The sequence below is a fragment of the Cydia splendana genome, chromosome 3 (genome assembly GCF_910591565.1).
Source record: "Cydia splendana chromosome 3, ilCydSple1.2, whole genome shotgun sequence".
Lineage (NCBI taxonomy): Eukaryota > Metazoa > Arthropoda > Insecta > Lepidoptera > Tortricidae > Cydia > Cydia splendana.
The window spans coordinates 8,810,405-8,826,185 of NC_085962.1; the positions used below are offsets into that span (position 1 = coordinate 8,810,405).

At 38.1% G+C, this 15,781-nt stretch overlaps 1 protein-coding gene and 2 long non-coding RNA genes across 3 annotated transcripts in view; 2 read left to right on the plus strand and 1 right to left on the minus strand.

The window, feature by feature from the left end:
* Positions 1-15,781, plus strand: part of LOC134806523 (uncharacterized) — a 496,946-nt gene that overhangs the window by 269,190 nt on the left and 211,975 nt on the right. The gene's annotated exons all lie outside the window — the stretch shown is intronic.
* Positions 4,381-10,264, plus strand: LOC134806478 (uncharacterized). The gene is made up of 2 exons (XM_063779748.1): positions 4,381-4,440; positions 8,954-10,264. The coding sequence occupies exon 2, from the start codon at positions 9,095-9,097 to the stop codon at positions 10,079-10,081; it is 987 nt and encodes a 328-aa protein (XP_063635818.1). The 5' UTR covers positions 4,381-4,440; positions 8,954-9,094; the 3' UTR covers positions 10,082-10,264.
* LOC134806479 (uncharacterized) lies at positions 9,289-12,663 on the minus strand. The gene is made up of 3 exons (XR_010146537.1): positions 12,511-12,663; positions 12,442-12,471; positions 9,289-9,418 (listed from the first exon to the last, which is right to left on the minus strand). It is a non-coding gene; the product is annotated as an uncharacterized LOC134806479 (long non-coding RNA).

The following is a 15,781-nucleotide window of genomic DNA, read 5'->3' on the forward strand; positions in this document are numbered from 1 at the left end:
CCTGTGGAGAGAGTTACAGTAGGCCCACTATTGAAATCTGCAGGAAATAAAGATATTTCGAGGAGAAAACCTTTAAATAAAGTACCCTAGTAAGCTTAACGTATGTACAGCTTTCCGGGTAATATTTTTTTAACCAGCTTCGATTTTTATTATTTACTAATAAAAAATACACAGCAATATCCAATACAATTAATTTTCGCCAAACTGCATGACAATTTGTTGGCGAACGATCGATCGCTTTTTTGTGTTTGTTACCCCAGAACTCCTTCATTTTTGAACCGATTTGGAAAATGATAATTATCTTTGTTCGAAAGTATGGGTATATTTAGTTATGATGATGAAATCCATGAGGAATTTAAAGAACTCCTCTAATTACACATGTATTAGAGCATCAACGCCGGCGGCTACTAAAGGCACTAGCGACCCAACAGGATACCCATTTAGAAAAAAAACAAAAGTCTGAGTCGCCTTAAAAAGTCACCAGGGATTTATTGAGGTAGCTGGTTAATTATAGTTCTGCCTTATGAAGGTTTAGGATAGTCGCCATTTTATCGAGGTCGTCTTCCCCATAACTCTCTGACGTATGATGAAGATGTACTTAGATGCAGTGCAGGAACGCCCTGCCGGAAACATCAGGCGGGCTGTCGATCGCTTGATCTGATGTATGATACGATAAACCATAAAAGTGCAACCATCACATCTATATTGAACTATGAGTAAGCTAAATCAATTTTTTATCAAGCAGATACGTCTGCGAGCGATATTCCAAATTTTGTATTAAAGGAAAAAATGGAAAAATTTACGCTTCCGGCAGGACTTGAACCCGCATCCTCCACAATCCGTGTGTTGCTCTTAACCAATTGAGCTACGGAAGCCTACCAGGACATCGCAAATCTTTCCATTCCATTCTTTATGTAAACACGCCTTTGGGGTGGCGTATAGCGACATCTACCGAAAGACAATTACATCTTTTAACGGCACCGGAGTCTCAAGTTGCATTGAGAATTCACCAGTAACAATGTGCTAACCCATACTAAATCAATTTTTTATCAAGCAGATACGTCTGCGAGCGATATTCCAAATTTTGTATTAAAGGAAAAAATGGAAAAATTTACGCTTCCGGCAGGACTTGAACCCGCATCCTCCACAATCCGTGTGTTGCTCTTAACCAATTGAGCTACGGAAGCCTACCAGGACATCGCAAATCTTTCCATTCCATTCTTTATGTAAACACGCCTTTGGGGTGGCGTATAGCGACATCTACCGAAAGACAATTACATCTTTTAACGGCACCGGAGTCTCAAGTTGCATTGAGAATTCACCAGTAACAATGTGCTAACCCATACTAAATCAATTTTTTATCAAGCAGATACGTCTGCGAGCGATATTCCAAATTTTGTATTAAAGGAAAAAATGGAAAAATTTACGCTTCCGGCAGGACTTGAACCCGCATCCTCCACAATCCGTGTGTTGCTCTTAACCAATTGAGCTACGGAAGCCTACCAGGACATCGCCATCGCTATACGCCACCCCAAAGGCGTGTTTACATAAAGAATGGAATGGAAAGTTTTGCGATGTCCTGGTAGGCTTCCGTAGCTCAATTGGTTAAGAGCAACACACGGATTGTGGAGGATGCGGGTTCAAGTCCTGCCGGAAGCGTAAATTTTTCCATTTTTTCCTTTAATACAAAATTTGGAATATCGCTCGCAGACGTATCTGCTTGATAAAAAATTGATTTAGTATGGGTTAGCACATTGTTACTGGTGAATTCTCAATGCAACTTGAGACTCCGGTGCCGTTAAAAGATGTAATTGTCTTTCGGTAGATGTCGCTATACGCCACCCCAAAGGCGTGTTTACATAAAGAATGGAATGGAAAGATTTGCGATGTCCTGGTAGGCTTCCGTAGCTCAATTGGTTAAGAGCAACACACGGATTGTGGAGGATGCGGGTTCAAGTCCTGCCGGAAGCGTAAATTTTTCCATTTTTTCCTTTAATACAAAATTTGGAATATCGCTCGCAGACGTATCTGCTTGATAAAAAATTGATTTAGTATGGGTTAGCACATTGTTACTGGTGAATTCTCAATGCAACTTGAGACTCCGGTGCCGTTAAAAGATGTAATTGTCTTTCGGTAGATGTCGCTATACGCCACCCCAAAGGCGTGTTTACATAAAGAATGGAATGGAAAGATTTGCGATGTCCTGGTAGGCTTCCGTAGCTCAATTGGTTAAGAGCAACACACGGATTGTGGAGGATGCGGGTTCAAGTCCTGCCGGAAGCGTAAATTTTTCCATTTTTTCCTTTAATACAAAATTTGGAATATCGCTCGCAGACGTATCTGCTTGATAAAAAATTGATTTAGTATGGGTTAGCACATTGTTACTGGTGAATTCTCAATGCAACTTGAGACTCCGGTGCCGTTAAAAGATGTAATTGTCTTTCGGTAGATGTCGCTATACGCCACCCCAAAGGCGTGTTTACATAAAGAATGGAATGGAAAGATTTGCGATGTCCTGGTAGGCTTCCGTAGCTCAATTGGTTAAGAGCAACACACGGATTGTGGAGGATGCGGGTTCAAGTCCTGCCGGAAGCGTAAATTTTTCCATTTTTTCCTTTAATACAAAATTTGAAAAATTATGAGTAAGCTATCTTTAACTTGAAATCTATGTGCAAATACTGAGCAATTCAGAGCCTACTCAGATTTGCTCAGACCGTTGCCGGCGCACTCCGGTAAATGGCTATTTGTTGCGACCGACACCTGTCCCGTGCCTCCGACCGAGACCCTCTAAGCCCGCTGTCACCCGGCCCGACATTATAATGGCCTATTCGAATTCCCTAATGCTCACTAACATCGGTAGGACAAATGTCTTTAGATTATCACGTACCTATAGGCATACGATATACCCATTATTGACGACTGAGTTACTCATTACAGACAACATTGGAGTACGAACACGCTTTGACATTCATAAAGTCAAATTATTACTTTGCCTTTACAAAAACGCAAACAAGGAAACAAGCAAACACAGTTATAATAGTACATTACATTACGATACAAGTGTGAAAAGTAGGAAATTCGCAACGAGAGAGTAGGGCGGTAACTTCAACTTCAACTTCAACATTTATTCAGCAAATAGGCCACAAGGGCACTTTTACACGTCAACATTGAATTTGACATACAAGCAAAAATAATAACAATACATCAACAATTAATACAGTAATTAGTAATTAGCACAATACGTGCCTATGTTGAAAATTTAAAGGGCCGTGTATTGTGTACTGTATAACGTTGTACAATACACGCGTGAAAAGGTAATTCGCAATCGTATCGATTTAAAAAAAATCTACTTTTCGCACTTGTATCGTAATGTACTATTACATAATTTCAAGAGGACGAAACAAAACGATACCTTAATAAAATTATTTATTTTAGGTTGTATAGTAGAAACAATTGCTTCATAAGTCAGAAACGCGCATGTGACACCCTTAATATAGCAACATCCATAGACTACGAAAACCGCTTAGCGTTGGTTGTGTCTCCATAGGCTACGCTGGCCAAAATCGAGAATAAAACTGTCTAAAAATTGAATTTAGCGCGGAGCAAGTACCAGGGCCTCATGAGTTACGAGGTGTCGTTGACCAACCCGCCGGGCCTCGGATAAGTAGGTAAATTATGTTATCACACTTAACATTAGGTACGAAACTCAAATAACTCAATGTCACATGGTTATCAGTAAACCGCCCAAGTCCCGAATATCATATGTGACTATCAAACGCATCCAGAATCGTCCAAACTGTTCAAATTAAATAGTAATAATAAAAACATTCAACGTACCTACCTACAATAGAGACGAGCACTTAGCATTAACGGCGCGATTCGGGAAATGAATTAGAGATTCACTAGATATGAAATAGTAAAGATATGTGACGTTCCACGGCAAAAGGTACCTTATGGCGGCCGCAATAATATTGAAGCGGCGTTAATAATAGCGTAAGCGCCAACCGCCATAAGGTACCTTTTGCCGTGGAACGTCACATATCTTTACTATTTCATTTCCCGAATCGCGCCGTAAGGCGGTCTTCACATTGGATGCGCATCCACGTCGCTATCGTGTGTAAGCGAGACAGCGCTATAATTATAGCGATGTCTGATGTGTATATGTGAAGACCGCCTAAGAAACACTACTGACCACAGTCGAACCTCAACGCTTTTTTTCTGGGTCCGGCTTCTAATAGCAAAAACCGGTTATGTCTATTTCATATTTGTTGGATCTATAAAATACATAGTAGTTGAACGGCTGACGGAGGATTCGCAGCGCAAATCATTAACGTAAAATCAGTCAATTATTTTATTGTGTCGCAATGTTGTCCCAGTGTGTGGTGTTTGCAGTATTGGCCGCGCTTGCATTCAGCGCATCCCATTATGGACATTTTCAAGGTATTATTAACAATTTATTTCGTTGACCTTTAGTCTTAACATGTGACTTGTGTACGTAATTCATGTTTGTGTTTTGTTTGGTTTACCTTGTTTTATTTATGTAAATGAACTACCATGAAACAGGATCTAATTAAAGTCATGCAGTTTTTATCAGTGACGAAAAAATTGTTATATTATAACATGTTAGATGAAAAAAAAGTGAAATACCTAAACACATGATATGACTCTACAAGTACAACAGAAAGCACTTGTTTACTTAGTAGAAAGCCGCTTGGAGAAATTTATCAACCTAGCATTTTTCGAGGCTAAATAATGCCAAGTTGCTATACCTAAAGCTTCAAAGATTTAAATTTAGAATGCGGACGACCACTATAGTCTTAATTATCATAAATATAAAATAATAGACTGCAATTTATTCTTAGTTGGTAGTTTTTTTTTATTTTGTAGTGTGCAATAAATTATTATTATTGACCGAAGCGAAGCGAAGGTCTACGTTTTGACTCGGGCATTTTGCTTTCGTATGTCCGGATGTTCTCCTCTACAGGTCGCAATTCTTAACCGATTCTCGTGAAATTTTGTGACCGAATTTTATGACTAAATAAAATTTTTTTGTCAATCCGGTTTTTGGAAATTTTAAAAAATGGCGGAGTCGTGATACCTGGCGCCTAAACAAATAGTCGTATCGATATCATAAGACTATTTTCTTTTTGAAACATGTTTACAGAGTTAATAGCAAAAAATGCAGAAAAAAATTATCGCTGGTTTAGGCGGTATTTAGATATTTAATTTTAACTAATTTTAATTTGAGAAGGAGTAGCTAAATTTCGTCAACCCATCTAAGAACTATTTGGCTCAGTTTGTAAACGTTCGCTTTTTCTGTTTGCACAGAGGGTCTGGGTTCGATCCCCAGTAATTGTATGCTGGGATATTATAACTTTTTGTATTTTTTTACACATAAATTTCGTATTGTTTTTCTTTAATTTACTATACACCGTGTTTTTATTGAATTCCGTTAACTTCGGGGTATAGTTAAGTACGTTTATAAGAACTAAATGGCATAGTTAATTTTCAAAAAAAAAAATTCTTTTTGTTTTCTTTTTTGTTTTTTTTTTGTTTAAAAAGTAATTAAATGTAGCATATAGCGTTGTTGTAACACGGGCATTACATTTAACTCAACCAAACAATTGAAATCTGTGACATATCAATGTCATTTCGTACATCAATCGACCGAGATTGTACTTAAGTTTAGTAGCAAATGTATGAACTCATTCTAAACACTAATCAATATGTAAGCCGGCCCTAAGGCAAGTGTACACGCTTGTAGAGGCCTTATAGTAAAAAAATAAATTATGGATTATCTCCGAAATGGACTTAATTAGAACATCGGTGTCTTTGAGAAAGTTACTTGATTTAAGCTCAGGAATGCACCCTTGAAATTAACGGAAATCAAAAAAAACACGGTGTATTTAAAGCTCTTAGCACCATGTTATTTCAAGCTCTGCTCGCGAGGTCTACAGCTCACAGAGCCACTAGTTTATTATCAATGAATAATTATACGTTATTTTTTAATAAACAGTTCCCTACTCTAATATTTATTTAATAAAATAACTAATTGTAAAGCCTAGTGTATAGTGTAAACTTATATTACCTATATGTTAAAGAAAGATTTTGATTTAGTTTGTTTTATTTATTGGTTTAGTACAAGGTTTAATAATGTTGTATAAAAACTTATAAACTAAAAGTAGCTAATTTATAGTAAGTCTCCTAAATTAATAAAAATAAAACATCCCAAAACTTAAACTGCAATAACAAAGATTTAAGTTATTGGGAAAAATATGAGAAAGTATTATTAAGTTTGTGTTCTGCCTTAATGCTTGCACCTAATTGCACCTATAGAGGGCTGTCGGTACAGACTAGCCTAGTCTTTAGTGATCTAACATACGTGTCCTTCGAGGCTAAGAGGCCATTACTACAATACCTAATATTACTAATAAGTTACCTATCTTACATGCAATGACTGTGTTGCGTTGCCTGTTACATATGTATTACGTATGTGTATAAATAATAATTTAACTTAAACCTATCGGAAATGGGTCAAAAACGTTCGGGAAAACGGATGTATTCCCTGTAAACATTACGAAAGCTAACATGGGGTACATCTTACTACGGCTTTCATTATATACCTAGATTTTAAGCAATATAAAGTTTCAACGTGCCTATAAGGATCTAGTAAGAAAATTAGGCTTCAAATTCCATTTATTTTATAATTTCCATAGGAAAGTCGCATAACCTGAACTCATACTAAAAGGTGTTTGATGTATATTTCGTTCGAAGTTGACGAGTCAAATCTTAACAATGTAAGCGATATTCTAGTTGGTTTGTGGTTATTTTTTATGGTTCCTTGGCAGGGGCGTATTTACCATAAGGCCATCCGGGCCATGGCCCGGGGCGCCAACGCCTGGGGGCGGCATATACGGCCCCTGGGGATTTGCATTTTGTTTTTCTTACTTAACTTCTGGGGCGGCGAAACGTATAGGCTCGGGGCGCCAAATTTCAAAATACGCCCCTGTTCCTCAGTCAACAAGGAATACCTTTAGTTTCACAATGTCCGTTCTTATGTATCCTCTTACGGCCCATGGGCCTACTTATTATAGTTATAAGTACTTATACTTTTACTTGTATGGGAGGTTCTTAGAAGGGTCTGTATATATGTCTGTCCATCTGCAGCTAAGCTAAATCCTTAGAACTAGAAAACTGAAATGTTGATAGAATGGATTCATACATATCTAACCCACTGAAAAGGACGAAATATTTTTATATACCCCACCCCTATCCCGTAGGCCCTATCTCGTCGTAAAACAAATTTCTGACAAAAAGTAATTATTAAAAAGTTTTTGAAGTCGGTGCCAAACCAAAATTTTAACATAGAATGAGAATTCTCACTTAGCGCACGGCCCAATCCTAGGGGGGCGGGGAACACAAAATGGTGTTCCCAATAAAGTTGCAAGGAACAAAATAGTGCCAGAAGTTTTTTTTTTACCTTACACCCAGTATTATATTTAAGTTGGGTGACAATGCAATATTATGGTACCATCGAGCTGAACTGATGATGGACACAAGAGGTGGCCATAGGAACTCTATGATAATGATAAAACAACGAAATATCATTGTATTTGGACTTGTTAGAACTGTCTCGATAAGTATTAGTAGCCTATTGAAAGAAAAGTACCGTCAGTGATAAAAACTTGTATCGTAATTTCTTAACATAAAACTTTTTGGCTTATTATTAACCTGGCAACTAAAATATTAAACAGGAACTTTCACTGGGCATATAATAACATAATTAGGCTGTGCATTAATATTTTAGCACCAATAAATTTATATTAGCCTCAAATTTAAGCATCATATTATTAAAAAACTGGCAGCAAAATCAAGCCACCCAAAAAAATTATAGGGAACTTGAATTGATAGGTTGGCGTCTAAAATAATAAGTTGGCAACTAATATTGTAAAGCGATCATAAAATTTGGTTGTTTAATGTTTATATATTTTGTACATAAACAGAATACCTAAGATACCTATAAACATAAGCTTTAAATACTCCATTTTTAAATAATTTAAATTTAAACATATGCATACCTAGTAAGTACTTTAAATTGACAAATTTCCTAATCCACAAAACAACACAAATTTATTTACGTGTAATACCCTACTATACTTATAGTTGAAATTCCTAATCATGAAACACCTAATGACCATTATACCATTAGGTCTTTAAATTTTTAATTACAAATTTCAATAGTTACCACGTTCTGCCAGAGTCAAAAGATAGGTGCGACGACGAGCGAAGGAGGAGGAGCGTGTTAGGTTGACCATGTAATGACAAAACAAAATATTTTAAAGAACTTCATTTTTAAATTAATAGATAGCCGTTTTCTTTTTAAAATGTGCTTCATAAATAGTCTCCAATATAATAATTCAATTGCCAAATAAATATTTGGTACCTGCCTAAAAATAAACAAAAGCTGTAACGACATTAAAATACAACTCATATTGATATATTTTAAGGTCCCGATTTAGTTGCCAAACTATTAATTTTAGTACCCATTTATATTATTTTAAACTACCAAAATTCGATTAATTAGTTGACCGGTTAAATACGTGCCAAACTTTTTTTCTTTGTTTAGTCTAAGTATTATTAGGTACCTAGTTACTTTTAGCTGATTTTACTTAGTAGGTACCGTTAATTATTTATCCTCCTAAAACATTGATTTTGACTATGTTTTCCTTAAGTCTCGGTGTTCTCAGTACTCGATGACTGTACAGTATAAAAAAGCCAACAGCAAAAAAGTGTTTTTTCCATGTTACACTAGTTGTACTTTTGTTTGATTCGGTTTACTTGCCTAACTAAGCAACATATGTACCTACTTATGTACCTACTATATTTATATAGGTATATAAAAACAGTTCTTGTAGGTATTTCTCGAATGATAACGAATATATTTTTTCTTTAGAAAACCGCGCCGCAGTCAGAGCAAAAAGGCAGGTTTGGGGCTCCACAACTGAGACCGCTGGATCGTCTAATGACTACATAAACTATCCAGAAAAACAAAATCAAAATCAACAATTACAATATTTTAAGCAAGATCAACCAAATGTATCATACATTTATTATACACGGCAAAATAATAATGATTACTACAAGCCCCCTCCACCACCTGGGGGTGGTGGGCCACCACGTCATTGGGAAGAATATTACTATCCCTACAACAGACCTCCTCCACCGCCGCCGCCACACGATGAAAGGCAACCCCGACATCCTGATGAGTTCGGTCCACCTCACCATAGACCTCCGCCTCCACCTCATCATGGTCCTCCACCTCCGCCACACCATGGACCTCCTCCTCCACCGCCGCCTCCACACGATGAAAGCCAACCCCGACATCCTGATGAGTTCGGTCCACCTCACCATAGACCTCCTCCACCTCATCATGGTCCTCCACCTCCGCCACACCATGGACCTCCTCCTCCACCGCCGCCTTCACCCGATGAAAGGCAACCCCGATATCCTGATGAGTTCGGTCCACCTCACCATAGAGGTGGAGGCGGACCTCACCATCGTCCACCGCCTCCACCGCACCATGGTCCACCACCACCGCACCATTGGCCTCCACCTCACCATGGTCCACCGCCCCCACCGCACCATGGACCACCACCCCCACCGCACCATGGACCACCGCCTCGATGGCACGATTGGCCTCCGCCTCCATCACACCATGGACCTCCATCTGATGACCGGTCTCCACCTCCTCGGTCTTATAACAATAATAACTCTGAATATGGCAACGAAGCCTATCGACAACCTCATGGTCATAGTCCACCTGACACTTATGACCCTGCACCCCAAAATCGTGGGCCTCCACAGAATGGCCAAGGACCACCTAGTGCAAACGGGCAACCCAGTGAATATGGGCCACACGGTAATAACGGGGTGCAACCTGGTATTACACCAAGTATTTCATCCGCCCAGAATACTGAATATGAACAGATTCTTCAAAACCTTAAACTTATTTTCAAGGAAGGGTTTTATAATACTGCACCGAATGATCAGACTCAAAATGACTCATCAGATGTCAAAATGACCGAAGTATTAAGGACAGAGAAGCCTATACGCAAAGGAGGGCAGCCTCTTAGTAATATCGATGCAAATACAAGCGATTCAGCAACTATCACTCCATCGCCTCAAAATTTAAATTATTTCCAAGTAGTACCTGTGACACCAGAATGTTAGTTCGGTTGTATTTTTTAGATAGTATTCGTATTATTTTAGCTATTATTATTGATATTCTTGTATACTCATACTTAGTAAGGATGAAATAAATTTGTCGCATTTAACATTAGTTTTTTTTATTGTATTTCCATTTATACTAGTAGCTACATTTACAATGCCAAAACTCATTACGTTAGTGAAAACATCAAACATAAGACTTTAGGTCCATGGGGTTTCAGCGCGCACAAGTTGTTCGCAGAAATCGCGAAGCGTCTGGTTGACGTGACTGGTGACCGAAGAGCTGGCGGCTACCTCGCACAACGTATCAGCATTGCGATACAGCGAGGAAATGCCGCCAGCATCCTTGGTACAATGCCTCAAGGGCCTATTTTAGATAGATTTAAGCTAATTATTAGTTATTAGTTTCGTTTAGTAGTACCACTGTATAACTGTATAACGAACACATCCGTGGCAGCCTCGGAATCCGTGACGTAGCAGATAAGCTGCAGGAAAGTCGCCTCCGATGGTATGGCCATATGCGCCGCAGACCGGTAGACTACGTCGGAAATAGATGCCTCAATCTCACTGTCCAAGTGTCCAAGGCCCTAGATTACGCGGCCGCGGTAGGCCTAAGAAGCGCTGGCTGGCTCGTGACAGCAGACATGGGAGAGAACAATCTCACACCTGAGGATGCCGAAGACCGGGCAAAGTGGAGAAGACTGAGCAGAAAAGCGGACCCTGGCGCTAGGCCGGGAAAACGCTATAGTTCGTTTTTTTTTAGCATTAGAAATAAGGTAAACAATCTTGATGTGTCTTTTAATTGAAAAACACATTTTAAAAATAAGTTACGGCAAATATGTAACAATTATGAATCTAATACGATCATTTATATTCCTCTGCTTTCATAAGTAATAGTTTTTGATTTTTAAAAAGCGTTTTTCAATTAAAAGACATGTCAAAATCGCTTACCTTCTTTCAAGTTCTTTCTAATGCTAAAAAAAAACAAACTAAAAGTTGAAGAAGAAGAAAAAGTACCAGACTGTATATATATGTAATACAGTATTAATATATTATTGTATATGAATAAATGATTCTTTTAAACAGTTATGTTTAAAAGATGATGTTTAATGGATTTGTAATATTTGATTGATCAATATTTTATCATTTCTAAAAAAAATATTAATTTAATTAAGTTGATCGTCCTATTTTGTTATTTTTGTTTATTTAAATTTGAGGAAAGATGTATCTGTACGAATATATTTAAGATAAATTATAAGGGGTAATTTTAATACTATAAAGTTTTATACACAGTGAGCCCCTTCCCATTTCTCTTGACTTGTTTAAGATTGTATAAATCATAAAACATCAACCCATTTCGTTTAATTCGAAAAGACATAGAGATTTATATTTTGTTTTTATGATCGTATATACGATTTAAATTCATGTATTATGCTTTTAACTTACTAATTATTGCAAAAAGAGTAATTTGATATTCTCACACCTTATCAGGTACTCTCACACATAATTTTTAAGTTATCTAGATTTAATTTATCCAACTGTTACATACCCTTTTTGGTGAGCCCCGTGATACAGGCTCAGCCTAGTTTGGGGCTTTCGGGATACCTCTCGTGCATGTACTGTATTCTTAATTATTATCAATAAATTTTATTATATTCTATTTATTTACAGAACAAGTAACAGTAACTGAGCTTCTACGCCTTCAAGACTACCGGTTTACTGATGTAAATCAGCGATCTCCTCGAGGCGATGTACATTCAGGACCCGAAAGAAGTTTTCCAAACGATGGAGAATCACCACATGGTCCACCATTAAATCGCAAAAGATCACCGGATCCACCAAGCAATCGAGGACCGTACGATTACAGAGGACATGGTCCACCTAGCGTATATGGGCCACCTGAAAGACAAGGATCACCACAAGGATATGGGCCACCTGGCTTACGGGGACCCCCTGATAGAGAAGGGCCGCCTCGTGGACGTGGACCCCCTGATGGGCAAGGACCTGCACATGGACACGGCCCACCTAACGAACAAGGACCACCTGATAGATACAAACAACCTGATGAAAATGGACCACCTCCTGGTGGGCATGTACCACCTAGCGAACGCGGGCCACCTGACGGGAACACATCACCTTCAGGTGGTCACGCACCTCCATCGCACCATGGTCCACCGCCTCCACAGCACCATGGGCCTCCACCTCACCATGGGCCTCCGCCTCCACCTCACCATGGTCCACCGCCTCCACCGCACCATGTACCACCCCCACCGCACCATGGACCACCGCCTCGATCGCACGATGGGCCTCCGCCTCCACCATACTATGGACCTCCACCACCGCCCAACCATGGTCCACCATCTGATGACCGGAAACCTCCACCTCCGCAGTCTTATAACAATTATAACTCTGACCATGGCTACGAAGCCTATCAACAACCTGGTCATATTCCACCGCATGACATTAATGACCCTGCACCCCAAAATCGTGGGCCTCCACAGAATGGCCAAGGACCACCTAGTGCAAACGGGCAACCCGGTGAATATGGGCCACACGGTAATAACGGGGTGCAACCTGGTATTACACCAAGTATTTCATCCGCCCAGATTACTGAAAATGAACAGATTCTTCAAAACCTTAAACTTATTTTTAAGGAAGGGTTGTATAATACTGCATCGAATGATCAGACTCAAAATGACAAAACAGATGTCAAAATGACCGAAGTATCAAGGACAGGGAAGCCTATACGCAAAGGAGGGCAGTCTCTTAGTAATATCGATGCAAATACAAGCGATTCTGTAACTATCACTCCATCGACTCATAATTTAAATTCTTTCCAAGTAGTACCTGTGACACCAGAAAGTTAGTTCGGTTATATTTTTTAGATAATATTCGTATTATTTTAGCTATTATTATTGTATACTCATACTTAAGAATGGAATAAATTTGTCGCATTTAACATTAGTTTTTTTTATTGTATTTCCATTTATACATATACAATGCCAGAACCCATTACGTTAGTTTAAACATCAGACATAACATGTTTAATGGATTTGTAATATTTGATTCATCAATATTTGAGCATTTCTAAAAAGATTGATGAAAATTTACTTCAACTTAATTAATTTAACTAAGTTGCTCGTCCTATTTTGTTACTTTTTTAAATTTTAAATTTGATACAAGTTGTATCTCTATGAATATATTTAAGATAAATTATAAGGTGTCATTTTAATATTATAAAGCTTTTATACAAAGTGAGCCCCTTTCCATTTCTCTTGACTTGTTTAAGATTGTATAAACCATAATACATCAAACCATTTCGTTTAATTCGAAAAGACATAGATATATATTTATATTTAGTTTTTATGATCGTATACACGATTATCAATTAATTTATTATATTTATAACTTACTAATTATTGCAATAAGAGTACCTGTAATGAATTTGATATTCATTTATTTACAGACCAACTAACAGTAACTGAGCTTCAAAGCCTTCAAGATGACCGCTTTACTGATGTAAATAAGCAAATTCCTCGAGGCGATGTATCTTCAGGACCCGAACGAAGTTTTCCAAATGATGGAGAATCACCACATGGTCCACCATCAAATCGCAAAAGATCACCGGATCCACCAAGCAATCGAGGACCATACGATCACAGAGGACGTGGTCCACCTAGCGCATATGGGCCACCTGACAGACAAGGATCACCACAAGGATATGGGCCACCAGGCTTGCGGGGACAAGGACCGTCACATGGACGTGGACCCCCTGATAGGCAAGGACCTCCACGTGGACACGGACCACCTAACAAACAAGGACCCCCTGGTAGATACAAACAACCTGATGAAAATGGACCACCTCCTGGTGGACATGCACCACCTAGCGAACAACCCGATGAAAATGGACCACCTCCTGATGGGCATGCAACTAGCGAACGCGGGATACCTGACGGGAACACAACACCTTCAGGTGGTCATGAACTTAAAGGCGGGCAACCTTTGAGTAGCGTAGAAGCAAATACTAATCACTCAATAGCTAAAACTCCATCTCCTTACCATTTTCAAGTCACTGCTGTGACACCAGAAAGTTAATTTGGTAAACAAATCATTAAATTAGAATATTTACCTTTCGTTGTAAGTTTAAGGATACGATTGTAATGAGATACGTATTGTCAGACATAACTATTTAAACTGTTATAAAACATACATTGGCATTTTCATTTCGTGTAATGTTACTTTACCAGTCATGAGATAATAGTACGGTAGTCATTAGTCGGTGCCTACCTATCCTATATAGTTCGTTTTTTTAGCATTAGAAAAAAGGTAAACAATCTTGACGTGTATTTTTATTGAAGAACACTTTTGAAATCATATACGATTATTTACATTCTTTTGCTTTCATTAGTAATATTCAATAAAGTTACTGAGTTTTAAAAAGCGTTATTGAATTAAAAGACACGTAAAGATCGCCTAGTCTTTTTCTAATGCTAAAAAAACTAAATATAGTACTCGTCTTATTCACAAATCATAAGTACGGTGAAACTGTCATGTCATTCCATTCAATCGTTAACCTTAAAACACAAAATATGAAAAATAAGAAAACATTTATTGAGATGACAGTTCTCACAGTATCTACATATGTCTGTATTTTTTTTCTAGCCTATGAGTGTCCCACTGCTGGGCAAAGGCCTCTCCCCTTAATTTCCACGACTCCCGATTTGGTGCTTCCTCCAGTAGATTTGTATAAGGAAATCCTATTCCTTAAATAAAATACGGCATTATAGTTTACGAAAAGTGATTACATATTTACCAAGCGCTTTTCGGCGAGGGAAAGCATCGCGAGGAAATGGGACTATTCCCAATAAGGCCTGGTTCCCCTCTGGGTTGGAAAGTCAGATACTTAGCAGTTACTTTCTTAAAAACATTGTCTTGGGATTAGGTTGCCGATCAGACCCTAGAAAAAAACCTCACAGATTCTAACAGACATTATTAAACAAAAAAATTATTAAGTACTTATATAAAAAAAATATTCCACGCAGTTGTGTCAGTTGTACCGCAAGTCATTTGGAATGTGTAAGATTTTTTTAGTAACTACTAAATTGATGGTAGGTAATTATTATTTATAGGTAGGTAGGTAGGTAAATATTAGTTACCGTAGTTCCGACCAAATAAGTAGTTTACGTCGCTCTAAAACAAAAATGTCATAGGTACATATCAGCTTTATTTTATTTATTTTACATGTAGATGTATTCATATACTGAGTACATACATAAAATATTTTTAACAGTGATTTTGAGTAGACTGCTAATACACGAATGATTCACGTTGGGAAGTTATTCGTTAAGTTCCTTTGTGTAAAAACATAAATCTACGCCATGTACCTACCCCATGTGTTATTTGTGCTTAATAATTACCCTGAATATTTTGCAGATTATGTAATTCTAAACGATTAGGAGAAATAACACAAAGTATATCCGAAAAGCTCTGGCGTAGTACAGGCAAATCTTTGGACTGAAAGCCGGCTAGCAGTGGGGATGGGCACAGCATGGCG